Source organism: Danio aesculapii, chromosome 25, assembly GCF_903798145.1.
Source record: "Danio aesculapii chromosome 25, fDanAes4.1, whole genome shotgun sequence".
Classification (NCBI taxonomy): Eukaryota; Metazoa; Chordata; class Actinopteri; order Cypriniformes; family Danionidae; genus Danio; species Danio aesculapii.
The window spans coordinates 14,046,258-14,064,261 of record NC_079459.1 but is presented as its reverse complement, the minus strand read 5'-3'; the positions used below and the strand labels follow the sequence as shown (position 1 = coordinate 14,064,261).

General features: G+C 31.8%; 1 protein-coding gene across 1 annotated transcript in view; it reads left to right on the top strand.

The window, feature by feature from the left end:
- Positions 1-1,140: 1,140 nt before the first annotated feature.
- The window catches only part of washc4 (WASH complex subunit 4), a 45,616-nt gene continuing 28,752 nt past the window's right edge, over positions 1,141-18,004 (top strand). Inside the window, exons 1-15 of the mRNA XM_056452429.1 lie at positions 1,141-1,298; positions 2,887-3,026; positions 3,107-3,160; positions 3,274-3,339; positions 7,294-7,339; positions 7,542-7,609; positions 8,736-8,818; positions 8,899-8,941; positions 10,208-10,311; positions 11,053-11,173; positions 14,166-14,289; positions 14,380-14,507; positions 14,588-14,748; positions 17,308-17,434; positions 17,547-17,672. Of these exons, the coding sequence (XP_056308404.1) occupies positions 1,238-1,298; positions 2,887-3,026; positions 3,107-3,160; positions 3,274-3,339; positions 7,294-7,339; positions 7,542-7,609; positions 8,736-8,818; positions 8,899-8,941; positions 10,208-10,311; positions 11,053-11,173; positions 14,166-14,289; positions 14,380-14,507; positions 14,588-14,748; positions 17,308-17,434; positions 17,547-17,672 (1,452 nt within the window). The 5' untranslated portion in view covers positions 1,141-1,237. The remainder of the gene's footprint in view (positions 1,299-2,886; positions 3,027-3,106; positions 3,161-3,273; positions 3,340-7,293; positions 7,340-7,541; positions 7,610-8,735; positions 8,819-8,898; positions 8,942-10,207; positions 10,312-11,052; positions 11,174-14,165; positions 14,290-14,379; positions 14,508-14,587; positions 14,749-17,307; positions 17,435-17,546; positions 17,673-18,004) is intronic.

The window sequence follows — 18,004 nt, the reverse complement described above, 5'->3', positions numbered from 1 at the left end:
ATTTTAAAAACTTCAGGAAATATAAACATACAAATAATATTAACTAACTGAAATTTTATTATGTCAGTCATTTAATAAACATTCTGTATGCTAGTTCATTATGATTACATTTTAAATTATTTTTTTTAAATAAATAAAAAATACACAAAAAAGCTAATTACTGTATTCCTGTATGACAATGACAGTACATGGCAAAAGACTTCCATGTTTGAAATATTTTTAGATCACTATAACGCCAGCAGATGAAAAAAAAATAGCATTTCACATCTATGAATCACGCAGTCGCGCAGTAGGTATAGTGCTGTCGCCTCACAGGAAGAAGGTCGCTTCTTCGAGCCTCGGCTAGGTCAGTTGGCGTTTCTGTGTGGAGTTTGCATGTTCTTCCTGGGTTCGCATGGGTGCCCTCCGGATGCTCCGGTTTCCTCCACAGTCCAAAGACATGTGGTACAGGTGAATTGGGAAGGCTAAATTGTCCGTAGTGAGTGTGAGTGAGTGTGTATAGATGTTTCCCAGTGATGGGTTGCGGCTGGAAGGGCATCCGCTGTGTAAAACATGTGCTGGATAAGTTGGCGGTTCACTCCGCTGTGGCGACCCTGGATTAATAAAGATACTAAGCTGAAAAGAAAATGAATGAATGAACTATGAATCACAATTCATAATTATGTAAACAATTAACAAAAAACATTAGTAGGCCTACACTTTACAAAACGTTTCATTATGTAATTACTAACATACACAAATAATGAACACTATTTGTACAGCATGTTCGAATGTGCATTATTAAAATACAAATTCATGCTTGGTGACATTAACGCAATGTGATTTAACATAACAATGAACAACTTTATTTCCATGAACTAACGTTAAGAAAGGTTAATAAATACTGTAATGTTTTTTCATTGTTCGTTTATGTAAATATTGTAAAGTGTTGTAAAGAGCTATGTTGTGAGCGCAGGAGTAAGTGAATGATAGTGAATGTAATTTCGCATATTTTATTAAAACTAAGAGGAGTACATCAACTAAATTACTTAATTTGTGTTTTACAACTCGAGTTTCGATTTTACCTAAGAGCTTTTATTGTGTAATTCCCTCAGCAGCACTACCGGAAGTTGGCTTTAGTATACGAAATCATGTGATTCCCAGCACAAACCCACCTCTGTCTGTGCAGTAAAGCCCCAAAACAGACTGACCTAATGGCAGCTCACTGAAAACACAAGTCTGTGGCGTTTCTATAAGGATGGCTGTGGATTCATTATCTCCAGACTGGGAGTTTGACCGCTTTGATGATGGATCACAAAGTAAGAAACGCGTCTGATAATGCATGATACTGAGAATTGTTCTATGTGGAAAAGCTGTGTGAAGCCTGCAGCTAGCTTAGTAATGTTAGCTAGCTGTCAGATGACCAGGGAAAGTGGCCAAGTTCAAACCCTCTGGTTAAATGAGTGTGTGTATGTGTGGTTTTGATGGATTTTACGGAAATGTGATAAGGAAGTCTTTCATTTAAAATTTTTTTCCCCTACATGACAGTAACGTTATTTAAGGTTTAAAATTTGTTAAAATTGTTAATTCATTTTAGTCAATTCACCAGTGAATGGTAATCGTTTAATATTTTATTTATTAGATTATAAAATTAGTTTAGGACAGTCATAGATCTATATTTATAAAATGCATTGTTAGTATCTACTACATACATATACATTAATTCAACCAATATGATTATTTCTAAATAGTTGAGATGACGCTATTATTGTAATTATGCTCAAAAAATGATTGTATATACAAAGAAAGTATCTTGAATGCAAGTAAATTGTCTAATGTCTAGATCTTTAATACAGTTTTAATCTGAGAGTGTGTCTGAGCATCGGATGTTAGCAGGAAGGCTATTCCAGCGTTTAGTAGCCATATATAAAAACGCCCGACCTCTTTTAGTGGACTTTGTTATACGGGATATGACCAGAAGCCCTGAGTTTTGAGAATTTAAAGAGTGGGTTGGATTGTATCGAGACTGGAGGTTGGTTAGATAAACATTAGCTATATATGTGGACAACAAAGTAGAGTTTGATCCTTAAAACGAGTCTTAATTTTAAATCTGTGTAAAAGTATTTTCGTACACACAGTTATTAAAGCCACAAATATTTCTCACAAATTTATTAATCAAAAAAGTCTATGTATTAATATATTTATCATTCAAAATGATCATTAAAAAACGAGAGTGTGTCTGAGCCGAGGAACATTAGCAGGAAGGCTATTCCAGTGTTTAGGAGCCATATATGAAAACGCTCAACCTCCTTTAATGGACTTTGTTTTTCTGGGTATTACCAGAAGTCCTGAGTTTTGAGATTGTAAAGAGCGAGTTGAAATTTATTAAGACAGAAGGTTGATTAGATAAACATAAGCTAAATGGACAACAAAGTATTAGAGTTTGATCCTTAAAAAGAGTCTTAATTTTAAATCCATGTGAAAGTATTTTTGTTATTAAAGCCACAAATAATTCTTACAAATTTATTAGGCAAAAAATGTCTATGTATTAATATATCTATCATTCAGAATGATCATTAAAAAACATCAGTTTCTGAAACTTAATATATGTTTTCTGCACCGAATTTCTGAATGTTTTCTGAATGTTCTAAATCTCAAATTAATTTATAATTTGCTTTTCTATACAACAAATTTTATTAACAAAATTCATTATTTTAACCCAGTGACCTGTGGTTGAGTTGACATGGAATGACCCATATAAAAGACTTGTAATAAATAATGGTTAAAAGTTATATTAGTGTATCAAATGCTACAAATGTACATTTATTTAAATGTAAATTTATTGTCATTCAAATTACGGAAATTAATAGGAGCTTTTATTGTTGCATTTGTTTTCTTTCTGTGCAGAAATCCACACAGAAGTGCAGGTTAAAAACTATGAGCGGTTTTTAGAAGAATACACCGCTCAGCTACAGGGTATTGAAGAAGCATTAGATGACTCAATTGGAGATGTGTGGGACTTCACTCTGGACCCCATCGCTTTAAAGGTATTGTCACTCATTACAGCTTTACAACAGTGTTCATTTCCTCCTAATCTGCATTAATCAATATCTTTACTTATTTCCAGCTCCTGCCTTATGAACAGTCCTCATTGTTGGAGCTCATAAAGACGGACAATAAGGTAGAAGATGTTTATTAATCCTTCTTTTGTTTTTCAAACTGATTGCTTTTTTTTTTTAGATGCTGTGGAAAATAGTGCATTGAGTTCACCTTTTACTTTTGTCTCTCTCTAAGGTGCTTAATAAAGTCATCACAGTGTATGCAGCGCTTTGTTGTGAGGTGAAAAAGCTGAAACATGAGGTAAGTTGTAAAAATGGGCATACAAGAACATACATCGGGTTAAGATTTCTGCTCACTGAGGCTGCACATGTTTGTTAGCAAATTTTAAAAAGATGTAACATTATGAAATATTACTTGAATTTTAAAGAAATGTTTTATTTTCTATGTTAATATACAGTTAAATAATTAGCCTTACTGTGAAACTGTAATTATTTGTCAAATATTTCCCACATGATGTTTTAAAGGGGTGGTCCACTACGATATCATATTTTAAACTTTAGTTCATGTGTAATGTAGCTGTTTGGACATAAACAACATCTCCGAATGTAATGCGCTCAAAGTTCAATGCAAAGGGAGACATTGGCTTTTGCAGAATTAGCTTAGCAAAGCCTACAGTAAACAAAGTTTAGGTACTACAAAATAATACATGCGGGTTAGTGAGATCACACGCTTCAGGTTACTCGCATACACCGTGCACAGCAAAGGGGCGTGGCCAAACGTGCTGTAATGTTATAGCAATGAAAGTTAAAATGTCGTCCAAACACTGCTATTTCCACAGAGCTTGTTCTGTATCTGTATTTGGGCTTCCAAAGGACACGACACAAAGAGAGAAGTGCCTACAATTTAATTTTAATTATGTTCCAGAGAGTTATAAAAAAAGATATAGCTCTAGCATTTGACAAAGGACGGCTTCCAGAATCTCTCCCAGTTCAGTGTTGGATTAAGCTAAAAACTCCTCAAAGAAGGAGCAGCTCTGAGCATAATAGACAAAGCTGTTGATAGTGAGCCACAACGTGTATGTGTTTTTATTTGTTAAAATTGATCTATTACATGCATAGTTTTTAGCTTTAATGGTATGTTGTAGCAAGGATGTAAATAACAGTAAATGTTGTTTGGCACCGCGTACAATTTAGCTACAAATTCATATTTATCCGTCAAACCGCTGTAAACATCCACAATCTTCACCAGTGCTGCAGTGTCTCTCTATGCGGCCGCTTTCTGCATGTTCTACATCTCAAATAATGAACTCGCAAAAGATATGTGAACATTTCATATTATTTACACATGCTTATTCGGAATATATGTGAAAGACACTTGTCAGTTTTTATTTTAGTGAGCAGGCATGAGGTTCAGCTGTGTCTTTTTCATTTTTTGTCTCTGACTGACAGTATTTACACAGCGCAAAAAGCGTGTGCTATTAGAGGCGTGATGCATTTCCTGGTGACGTGGAGCCGATCCACGAATCACAGCACATTAGGTTAGCTGACTAATCAGAGCCTCTGGAGAGCTGGCTTTTGGAGGAACTAGGAAATATTTATTTAGAGTTATTTTCATGTTAGCTGAGTAGCTGTATATAATCAAAATAAGATGTATGAAGAAATCAATATTAATATAAAATAAATATTTTACAAATGAAGCATGAGCACACATTGCTTTGCATTTTATAAACACAACCAAGCCTTAAAAATACAGTCTGGACCACCCCTTTGAGAAATTGTTTTTCAACACATTTTTAAACGTAGTAGTTTTAATACGTAATTTCTAATAACTCATTTCTTTTCCATGATGACAGTATATAATATTTTATATAATATACTATATATATATATAATATACGTTTAGCTGGTCCAGTTAAGTCCAGTTAAGAAGCTCATTGGATTACAATGGTTTGTTCTGTAACTAATTAAAAAACATCTTTGGGGGGCCTAAAAATATTGACCTTAAATGTATTTATTTATTTTGAATCATATCTGATGTTATTCCAGTGAAACCAATAGAAATATGACTTTTTCTTGGAAAAAAAAAGATATTATAGGAAATACTGTGAAAACATTTTCCTCGCTCTGTTAACCATCGCTTGGGTAGTATTTGAAAAAAAATCTAATATTCTAAAAGATTTTGCCTGCAAATGTATAAATGAAGGAATGAAAATAAAATTTTTGGTTTGATTTAAAAGCTATTCATTTTTCAGTGAAATAATTTAGAAGACATTATGCTTGTTTGCTTTATTATTATTATTTTTTTATTATTATTATTATTAATGGTACAGTTGAATGCTAATATTTCAAGTGCTTCCACAAAAATATGAAGCAGCCTAATATTTTTGAGTGTAGAGACTCCAATATTCATGAAATATAAACTTTGAATCTTTTATCATCTGAAATGTTTTGTAGCATATATTTGAAACTTGTGTATTGCAATTAAGATCAAGCAACCCATTCAGCCGATCCCCAGGTCTGGCGGGAGCAGTTTTAGCTTAGCTTAGCATAAGTCATTGAATGGTCTAGTCCGATTCAATGAGCAATGCTAAGCTAAGCTAAAAGTGCTCCTGCTAGATTCAGAAATCAGCTGATTGGATTCAAAAATGGTAAAAGTCAACAAGAATAACAAGTAAATAAAAACTATTTATTAAAGTTTAGCTAGAAAAAAAATAGTGTATGTTAAGCTAAGTTTGTATATGCTAAACTAAGTTAAAACTGCTCCTGCTAGATCCAGAGATTGACTGAATGAATTCAAAAATGGTCAAATTCAACAGTTTAACACTAGGAGAGTTGTAAAATGAGCCTATTTTTCTAAAAAAGTTGACTGTTCCCTTAAGAATTATTTATTACAATTTATCCAGCAAAAGTTTTTATATGTTTAGCTAAGTTTTTATATGTGCTAAGCTAAGCTAAAAGAGCTTCTGCTAGATCCAGATATTGACTGAATGGATTCAAAATGGTCGAATTCCACAGTTTCACACTAGGGGAGTTATAAAATTAGCCTATTTAAAAAAAAAAAGAAAAAAAAAGTGGACTGTTCCCTTAAGAAATATTTAGTAAAGTTTAGCCAGAAACAATTTTAAATGTTAATGTATGAAGTATGATGTAATATCATTAGTGTTAGTTTCTTAAAGGGATTTTACTATATGTATTATATTTGAGCTATTTGTTACGTGTTTAAGTTGCTAAGATATTAAAGAGGATGAAACGTAACAATCAGTGAGTCTACTGATGCTGGATAAATGAGAACACAACAACCACTTGTTAAGTGAAACAAATTAAGTATTTAATATTCAGTGAATGTCAGACAATGAATAGAGAATGTATTATAAATGTAATTTTAAATAATCGAATTAAAGAAAATAGGAGTGTTGCCAAAACAAAGAAATAAATAAAACAAAACGATCTAACTAAACCCCAACCCACTAAACTGACTAACCAAAGAAAAATGCAGAAACAAAACCGTAATCTTCAGCACGTAGCTTAACTAAACTTCATAACCTCAAAACATAATTACACATGTGGCAACGCCTCCTTAAACTAACTAACAAATAAATATTCTAAGCTGCTCACATTACTAGAGTTCTCGTAAAGTACACACTGTTAGCCATTAGCAAAACAAAATCTCATATAATCCAATTCTCACAAAGATCGTTCAATTTCTAACTAGATAATAAACTGAGCTGCACAAGCATATCTAATAAAGCAGTCTCTTAATAAAGAGAAAACTAGAACACAGCAAATCATAAGCAAATCAACACAGATGAACAGGCTGGCCGACACAAGTGAGGAGACTGGCTGTGAGCCAAGCGCTCCTCAAGAACAGCGCAAGCGCACGGCTTTTATACCGAGCGGACTCGGTTCTGATTGGCGTGTCGATGGTGATTGACAGCTCCTTTGACCAATGGTTGCACACCTAGAACCAGCACATGACACACAGTGGAAAAGAGAGAAGAGCACACAAAACAGAACAAACAAAACATAAGTGAAATGTAACATATTCTTAATACCAAGTTTTTACCAGGAAAATTGCCAGTGAAGCTGACATGGCATTAAATAAAATATACCATACGATACAATACAATGTTTTCAGTAAATTACTATATTTTAAACACAGAAAAATACTAATATTTTGATCTGATTTTTATAAAATCAAATAATTTTATACAGCTAAAGCAAAACTGTTAAATACTTTTGTGCTTTCTACTTTTAGGCTGAAACCAAGTTCTACAATGGCTTGTTGTATTATGGTGAAGGAGGTAATAATTGCTGTTTTGATTCTTCATTTTGGACCTTCTGCACAAGAATCTTTAAAACTCAACATGACATTAAACAAGACTTTTATATTCCATCTTGAATTAATTTTTTAATGAACTGAATGATCAGAATGCTTCTATTAATTTGTTAGATTATTATTACATGACTCCATTTGATAACTTTATTTTTTTTATTGAATTGCAGTTTCGGACACTAGTGTGGTGGAAGGAGAGTCTCAGATTCAGATGGGCCGCTTCGTTTCCTTCTTACAGGTGTGATATTGTAGTCTTTTTTTCCCCATTGAGCCAAAAAGTAAACATAGGCACACCACAGCTTCAAAAAATAGCTAAATATTTATTATGTCCTCATCACAGGTGGTGTATCGTGCTTAGACACTCTCCTATCATATAACAAAAAAAAAATGAATAAAGTTAAGTTCAAGTTGATTGTCATTCTGCTACAGGTGTGGCCATACAGTGGAATGAAATGTTGCGTTTCACAGGACTTCAAAAACATTACTTAAAAAAACATAATCATAAATATTAACACAACACGGGATGTAAAAGCTATTTTAAATATATACATAACTAATATATTGGAGTGGTAATCTTACTATACTAACTACTAACTATACATATACTATAAAAATTTATATACTATACTATTTACTATACACATAACCTAAGACAGACTATACAAGTACTTAATAAGACATACATAATAAGAAAATATTGTGCAAGGTTTTGTGCAAATGGATATTTTTAACGTTGAAGAAAATGAGTTGCGCAACATGATTTATGGAACATTCACAGGTAAACATTGTTTTCCATATTAAATCCTTGTAAGACAGAGTTTAAGTAAACTGTCTGGTGCATATAGAGTGAAGAGGGTTTGTCAAGCCCACTCACCTGTGTGAGGCACACTCAGAAATGCACAATGTTTTTATCTAGAGATATGGAGTGATTGGAAGAAAGTGTCTGGCGCAAACAAGTGCAAGTGTCAGTTAAATTGTCAGAGAGATGAAAGAGTGTGTTTTCTACAAGTGGTTTTTCAGTAAAATAAAACACACACACACGTTATATAATAAAACACACACACGTTCTAAAATAAAACACACGTTTTATTACTTTATTTATTTATTCATTTTTTAAATATTGTATTTATTGTAGTTTTTGATTTTAAAGCACAAAGAATTCAATCATATAGGTGACTATCAACAACACAAACATAAAGAAAAAGAAAAGTTTCCAACAAAATAAGAAAAAGTTCCTAAACAATAAAAAAAATCTAATAAATAAAACTACTTCAATTAAATACAGTTTTGTAGATAACCACAGCATCAAATGTAAACAAGGTGGGGGTTAAATAAACATTAACGATAATTCTTTTATGTTCCAGGAGCTGTCTTGCTTTGTGTCACGATGTTTTGAGGTGGTGGTCAACATGGTTCATCAGTTAGCTGCTTTGTACAACAGCAGCAAGTGAGAAATGTCAAATATTTAAATATCATGTAGCGTTACGTGAATTCAGTATTGCTGAATTATTTGCTTTTTTTATTCAGGGGTGCAACAAAAATCATTGAGTCCACAGGTGTACACTTTCAGGTGACGTTACCTATGTTTTCTTTGCCATCTTAAAGGGTTAGTCCACCGAAAAATGTTAATTCTGTTTTTCAATTACACACCCTCATATTGTCCCTGAGACGGTTGTTTATCTGCATAACACAAATGAAGATATTTTAAATGAAATCTGAGAGCTCTCTCATCCAAAGTTGCGAGACGTTCAAACCTTTTCTTACTTTACTTTTTACTTTATTTATAAAGCGCAACAAAACAACAGTTGTTGACCATTGTGCTGTACATACATTGGGTTATAAATGATCAAAAATAGACAACATATAAAACGGCATACAGTACAACCAACACAAAAACAATGAATGCATGCAGAAGAAAACAAAGATAGGCACAACAAGTTCAATTTGATCCCAATTTAAAAGCTTTTTCTAAGAGATGTAGTTTGAGTTTCCATTTGAACAAGGATTCATTAGAGATTGTTATACTAGACATAGGTATCCCATTCTCCTTTTTTCTTTAGTTTGGATCTGTGGACTTTTAACATTTTTTGGTTCAACGCCCTTTAACATCTGTCAGATATTTTAACGGTAATAAGATTAGAAAGATAAGGCGGCGCCTGACCATTAAATACCTTAAAAACATAAAGTCAAATTTTAAACTATTCTAAAACATATCAGCAACCAGATTAGGGAGCACAGGATGGGGTAATGTGTTCAAATTTACGGCTGCCAGTAAGAAGCCTAGCAGCTGCATTTTGGATCACTTGTAGGCGATTTATATAGGATTGGCTTATACCCATATAAACTGAGTTACAATAGTCCAAGCGTGACTATATAAATGCATGAATCAATCTCTTTCTAGAAAAAAAAAAACTGTGTCAAATCATTTAATATGGTTTCAGTGGTTCAGTTGTAAATTATCATACAAAGCTCCAATAACACTTTTGTCCACCAAAAACACCGTAAAAGCAACCTTTTTGGTCAATGTCTTCCATATCAAATCCGGCTGTGCGTTCAAAGTGTCCTTAGAGCTTCGAATATTTGCAGTTCAACCACTGTAGGCACATGGAATGTTTTTTGTTCCTTTTCTGGACTTTCGGGACCCTCATATGCTGTATATGGAGGATGAGAGAGCTCCAGGATATCATCTAAAATGTCTTACTTTGTATCTCAAAAAAATTTAAAGTTATGAGGGTGAGTAATAAATAACAGAATTTTAATATTTGGGTGAACTAACAGTTTAATATGCTTCTTCACTGCTTTCTGAAGATGGTTTCTTTCTTTTTTGTACAATCAGACAGTGTATGAACATCTGGGAGAGCTTTTGGTGGTCCTCATAACCCTGGATGAGATCATGGAGAACCATGCCACGCTTAAAGAACACTGGAAGATGTACAAAAGGTGGAGTGGAACTTTTTTGCTGATGCTAGAAGATAAAACATTAAATATATTCGTGTCGAATGGTAGTTCTTTTTGTATTTTTAATTTAGTTTTTATTTTGGTACTATTTTTAGGTTTGTACATTTCAGTTTAGTTTTAGTTTGTTTCATTACTGTAGTTTTTACTATTTCTGTTTAGTTTTTATGAATTTATTTTCAGTTTTAGAACATTTCATTTTAATTTTAGAACATTTCCAATGTTTACCAAAGTTTAGTGTTTATACAGCTTACATTAGCTATTAGTAATAAAAAATAAAATAGTTGTTTGAACAGACACTGAACCCAAAACCACGTACAAATGCAGCTTAACGAACTTCTTCATATTAGTCATATTAAAGATTTTTTTTGGTTTATATTGAAAGTGTTTTTGTATATGATGATGCACTTGATTGATGTGTTTGACTGGAAAATGCATCTTTGGGTGTTTCTATAAACAGCCACAGGTCCGATTTTTCCACCATAGAATGACTACTTGAAAATTCTAAAACAAAATATTAGTTTTTGCCAATTAATATTAAATTTCAGTTCGTTTTTTTATCCACCGTTTTTTTTTGTATGTTTGTTTTTTTTTTTTGTTTTTCAGTTATTTTGAATTTATTTTATTTTAGTTAACAAAAATATTTTTGACCAATCTAGTTTTAGTTTACTAAAATGACCCCGTGAAGAGATTTTCTTATCTCAAATTCTGTATCGTTTCCAAAAGGTTGCTGAAATCTGTCCATCATAACCCAGCAAAGTTTGCCATTCCAGAGGAGAAGCTAAAACCCTTTGAGAAGCTCATATTTAAGCTGGAGGGGCAGCTGTTGGACAGCATGATCTTTCAGGTTGATGTTGTCTCTATACTTCTTCATTTCAATTTTTCTTGCAATTCTTATTGTTAAAGACATGAAAATTTTATCATCATTTACTCATCTTCTACTTATTCTAAACCCGTTTAAGTTTCTTTCTTCTGATGAACACAAAATAAGTTTTACTGAAGAATTTTGAACAAATTAAGTTAACCTTTTTTCTTTCAGAAATATCTTGTATTGTGTTTAACATATGAAAGAAATTATTAAACCACTTGGGTGAACTATCAAAGAAATGTATATATACAGTTGAAGTCAGAATTATTAGCCCCCCTGCTTATTTTTTTCCCCAAATTTCTGTTTAATGAAGAGAATATTTTTTCAACATATTTCTAATCATAATAGTTTTAATAACTCATCTCTAATAACTGGATTATTTTATCTTTGCCATGATGACAGTAAATAATATTTTACTAGATATTTTTCAAGACACTTCTATACAGCTTAAAGTCACATTTAAAGGCTTAACTAGATATAGGCAGGTTAGGGTAATTAGGCAAGTTATTGTATAATGATGGTTTGTTCTGCAGACTATTCAAAAAAATAGCTTAACGGGGCTAATCATTTTGACCTTTAAATTGTTTTTAAAAATTTAAAAACTGCTTTTATTCTTGCCAAAATAAAACAAATAAGACTTTCTTCAGAAGAAAAAATATTATCAGACATACTGTGAAAATTTCCTCGCTCTGTTAATCATCATTTGGGAAATATTTAAAAAGGAAACAAAATTCAAAGGGGGGCTAATAATTCTGACTTCAACTGTATATATGCAATTATAGTAAATATTTATATTAAAAGCAAATACTTAAGTAAAAGATATAATATACCTCAAGCATCCATATTTCATTGTAAATATTAATGTGTGTATAAATTTAAAATATATTTGGATGTAATCTTATAAAGGTGTTTAGAAATGTTTTGTCTATTGAAGTTTTTATAAAACATAGATAAAATGATTCAATATTTCTTGTAAAAGTGACATATTTGCATGTATTTGTAAAAAAAATAAATTTCTTGTTTTCATAAAATTATACTATATGTATGTAATTGGAAATATACATATAGCAATTTATATATTAAATATAAATATAATATTTTGGTTAAAAAGATTCTTTTTTACTGAGGTTTGTGGGTGAGATATTGTGCTTTGAAATGTCAGGGGTGTTTAATATGTTGTGTTATTTATGTTTCTATTGGTTTATTTTTTTATTTAAAAAATTATTGTGTTTTGTTTTTCATGCAGACTTAAGACTGTGAAGGATTTAAAATGTGATTCCTTTAGAATTAGTAGGGTTTTTTTTTGTTTGTTTGTTTGTTTGTTTTTTTTTTTTTTTCAAAAAAGCAGATCTTAAACTGTTTTAGATTTTTCTTGTATTTATTTTCATTTTATTTATAGATTATTTTTTTTTCATTTATTTAGGGAAATTTAGGGAACGTGTTATTCATCAAACACTGTTTGAAATTTGTGACTGAATTATTGAGCTTTTAAGTGTCAGGGGTGTTTAACATAGCTATTAATTTTTTTATTTGTTTTTGTTATTTTATTATTATGTTTTCTTTTTCATGCAGACTTGGGACTTTGAAGGATTTAAAATGTGATTCCTTTGTAAATAGTAGATTTTTAAATATCAAAAGTAGATCTTAAAAAGCTGTTTTAAATTTAAAAAAAAAAAATTTTTATAGACGTTTTTTCATCTATTTATTGTTTTTTGTCTTTTTATTGCTATAAACCTATGTATTAGGGAAGTGTCATGTCACAGGTGTTAAATATGTTTTTTTTTAGTTATTTTATTTTGTTTATATTTCTATTTAATGCAGACTGACACTTTGAAGGATTTAAAATGTGATTCATTTAGAAATAGTAGATTTTTATATCAAAAGTAGATCTTAAAGAGCTGTTGATTTTGGTTTTATTTATTAATTTTATTCATAGATTTTTTTTTTTATTTAGTGTTGTTCATGTCTTTTATTGCTATAAACCTATGTATTAGAGAAAAGTGTTATTAATCAAACATTGTTTGAAGTTTGTAGCTAAATTATTATTGTGCTTTTAAATGTCAGCGGTGTTTAATATGTTGTGTTGTTTATTTTTGCATTCGTTTTTTTTGTTATTTTTATTGTTTAGTTTTTCATGCAGGCTTAAGACTTTGAAGGATTTAAAGTGTGATTCCTTTACAATTAGTAGTTTTTTTTTTTCAAAAGCAGATCTTAAAAAGCGGTTATAGATTTTTGTTTTATTTATTTTATTTATATATGTTTTTTTCAATTATTTATTGTTTATTTGTCTTTTTTTATTGCTATAAACTATGTATTAGGGTAAAGTGCTATTCATCAAACACTGTAGGAAGTTTGTGGCAGAATTTGTGTGCTTTTAAATGTCAGGGGTGTTTAATATAGTGTGTTGTTTATTTTTTATTTTATTATTTTGTATGTTTTCTTTTTCATACAGGCTTGACACATTATAGGATTTAAAATGTGATTCCTTTACGCACAATTCATTTTCAACATTTGACGGAAGACATGTCTGAAATTCGGGCTGACGTGATTGTCATAGCAGAGTCAGCCAATAAAATTAGTCCGCAGTCGGCTACTGTGTGAGCTGGGGTATTTGCATAAAGTGATCTGATTGGCTGACGCTTCCATTGCTGCTTGAAAAGTTGAGAAATTCAAACTTCTGCAGCAAGCAGTGCTGACAGATTCAGTTTTGCAGTGCTTGTCATCACCCAGTCAGTGTGAATGGGGCGTAAGAAATAGTAGATGTTTTTTTACTCAAAATGGATCTCAAAAGTCTGTTTTAGGTTTTTATTTTATTTCTAGAATTTTTAAGTCATTTATTTATTGTTGTTTATGTTTTTTATTGCTAAAAACCTATGTATTAGGAAAAAAATTTATTCATTAAACAATGTAGTCTCTCTGTCTCTGTCTCTCTCTCTCTCTCTCTCTCTCTCTCACTCTCTCATATATGCAGGCTTGTGTGGAACAAAGGTTTGATAACCCAGGCGAAAATGTATCCGTCTCTAAAAACAGTGCCTTTGCAGAAGAGTTTGCGTACAATATCAGAACCATTTTTGCCAACGTTGAGTCGAAGCTTGGTTTGTATTAATTATTATATTAATATTGTACCAAATGACTTTGAGACATTTTGACCACAAAAAAAACTTGAAAACATCTGTATTATCCAGGAGAGTCATCAGAGACCGATCAGCGGGATAAATATACGGGTGTTTGTGGCCTATTTGTGCTCCACTTCCATATCTTCAGAGCTGTGGACAAGAAGATCTACAAGTCCCTGCTGGATGTGTGTAAAAAGGTGAGGGCACTAACTCGTGGGAATGATCAATGCGTCCATCAGCTCTTCAAGTGAAATCTCATTTGTTTTGGCTCTTCCAGGTTCCTGCAGTGACATTAGCAGCTAATATAATCTGGTTTCCGGACACATTTCTGATTAATAAAGTTCCAGCGGCAGCTAAACTGATGGACAAGAAGAGTCTCCAGAGCATTCGCAGCAGTAGAGATGTGTTTCTGCAGCAAAAAGCTCAGACACTTATGAAGTAAGACACATATTTCTGATGTCCGGGGTTCTGGAAATCCTTGAAAACTTTGAGTCAAGTGTTTTCAAAGTGTTTGAAAATGTACTTATATTGCTTTTGTAATGATTTGTTAATAAATAGGTAATAATAATGATTAACTGTTTAAATTAAATAAATCTTTTAGGCTTACCATAAAATGAAAACTCTGGAGTCTAATCTCTGGAGAGCTTGCAGCCTAATCTGGCTGTCTTTTTCAATGTTCAGTGTTCATTATATTTATAAAGCACATGTTAATACAACAGTTTACCACAGTGCTGTACACAAACAATACAATTTTAAAAATATAATCAAAATTATAATCCATGTCCTTATCTACAATAAGAACTTAATTACCTTAATAACATTACATTTGTAAACAGTAAGCTGCCTGCACTTTCAAAATTCAAACTTCATATTTACCAGGACCATACATAACAGTTTCAACAATAAAACGCATTTATATAGGGTCAAATGCTGATGTAAAATAATATGTTTTTGATACATTTAAGATGCAAGTCAATTACATTTTAATAGAGTAAATGGCAGTATCACTGCTGGGCAATTTTTGCTTAGAATAATAGAATTTAAAGAATAATTTAACTAACAGGATCTGGTTAAATGTAGTATGAAGTATGTACTGTATATCTATGTAAACATGTATTTTGCTGGAAAAGTTTGAAAATGCATCTGAAAAGTGCTTAAATCTTATGTTAAATTGTGTAAGAACTAAGGATGTATTTAAAGTGCCCTTAATAATTTTTTTTGTCAGATTCCTGGTTTTGTTTTTAGAGTTTTTTTTTACATAGGCATACATTAGGTGTTTGTGATATTTATCATTTGGGAATACATTTTTTAATTGATGTTTTAACATTGACCTAATGTTAGTATGTGTTTACAGGGCTTGACAGTAACACCTGCCAACCCGCCAAATGCGTGTAGGTTTGAGCTGTGGGAAGTTAGACAGACACTTCCACTAGCCACTTTGGCTGGTTGGAAATAATTTTTAAATTGTAGTTTTCTTAAAAGCAGGGTTTGACATAAAGCATGACCCAATATTCGAGCAAGAGAATTGAATTGAAAATTCTTATAATTGAAAAGCAGCATGACTGACAAAAATAATTGTGTTCGTGCAAGCAAAAGAAAGCAGGTGAATACAGGTGATGTGATGAGTGCGATTGTTTTAAAAAACATGAGCATTCCCGTTTATTTGCGCGAAGCCTAGAGGAAATGCAACTGTTGTGATCGGTTCTTTTTGAAATACACTGTACAAAAAGCGACGAGCGTGCCCACAGTCCTGCTGCTTTCAAGAGCTCAAGATTAAAAAATTATATATATATATATATAAATATACAGTTGAAGTCAAAATTATTAGCCCCCCTTTTATTTTTCGGGTATTTACCCGAATTTTATTTTTCCTTTTTAAAATATTTCCCAAATGATGTTTAACAGAGCAAGGAAATTTTCGCAGTATGTCTGATAATATTTTTTCTTCTGGAGAAAGTCTTATTTGTTTTATTTCGGCTAGAATAAAAGCAGTTTTACATTTTTAAAAACCATTTTAAGGTCAATTATTAGCCCCTTTAAGCTAAATTTTTTTCGACTGTCTACAGAACAAACCATCATTATACAATAACTTTCCTAATTACCCTAACCTGCCTAGTTAACCTAATTAACCTAGTTAAACCTTTAAATGTGACTTTAAGCTATATAGAAGGGTCGTGAAAAATATCTAGTAAAATATTATGTACTGTCATCATGGCAAAGATAAAATAAATCAGTTATTAGAAATGAGTTATTAAAACTATTATGTTTAGAAATGTGTTAAAAAAAAATTTTTTATCTCCGTTAAACAGAAATTGGGGAAAAAATAAACGGGGGCTAATAATTCAGGGTGGCCAATAATTCTGACTTCAACTGTACATATATCCCTTTGTAAACAGCAAAGGTTGCTGCTTTTCTTTAACTATTCTTTGAACAGATTATTAACAGGCCTAACGATAACCATGTGTGCATGATCATCCTTTCATTATCGCTCACGGTATGTTTTTCACCTGCTTTCTTTTGCTTACAGTTATTTTTGTTAATATGGTTTAGTTATCATTTTTTTACAATAACATTGCTTTAATATGAGATTAACTGCCCATTTATGTATAGTTAACTAGTGATCTGGGACCTTTAGACTACTGTTCATATTTTAGATAAATGACAATAATCTTTTTTAAATGTCACAAAAAAGTTAAATGAATGCGGAGGCCATAACACAAAATCTCAATCAAGTAATTTTCTATCCAAATAAAATCTATTTTCCCAACAACAAAATTGTGACTAGTGAAAATGGCAAGTGGCTAGTAATGTTGGAACTCTACTAGCCACGGTGGCTGGTGATCAAAAAAGTTCATGTCAAGCCCTGTGTATTTATATGTATATGTGTGTGTATAAATAAATTTACAATTTTTTTCAGTTGCAGTTTTCAGTTTTAAATGTGTTTGTATGAGGAATTTATTTAGGGCTAATATGATAACTGGTATTTTCTGTGTGCAGGGACATGCAGTCCTACTACATATTTGTGACCTCCTGGATGATGAAGATGGAATCAATATTATCAAAAGAACCAAAACCAGACAAACTGTCAGAGGACTTGAGCAACCGGTGTAATATCTTTGTGCAGGTAGGGATTTTGTGCATTTTTTTGTTGTTGTTGTTGTTGTTGTTGTTGTTGTTATTGTTGTTTGTAGGGTTTCCAGTGCATTTCATAATCTGATGTGTTTGTATTTGTACAGGGAATACTGTACGCTTACAGCATCAGCACTGTCATCAAGACCACTATGAATATGTACATGTCCATGCAGCGGCCCATGACCAAGACCTCGGTGAAGGCCCTGTGCCGATTGGTCGAGCTGTTAAAAGTGGGTTGATGAGTCAAATACTTGAAGCATATAAATACATATTTTTAGCCGCCTTTTCTTGCATTTTATATAAACTTATTGCATAGTCCACTGTTTGTTAGACGCTAGGCAGTCTTCACTGATGTTCATTAATAGGAGTGTTACATATCTATCTAGTATGTTGGCTTTAGTGTACACAGTAATATTAGCACTAATAGTAGTGTCCACAATAATTGAAACTAATTGTCTGCACTACAGTTTCATGCATTGTGGTATTTACACTAAAATGTTAGTTCATCTAAAAACAAAAGATCTCTTAATAATTAAAGGGCACCTATTTTACCATTTTTACA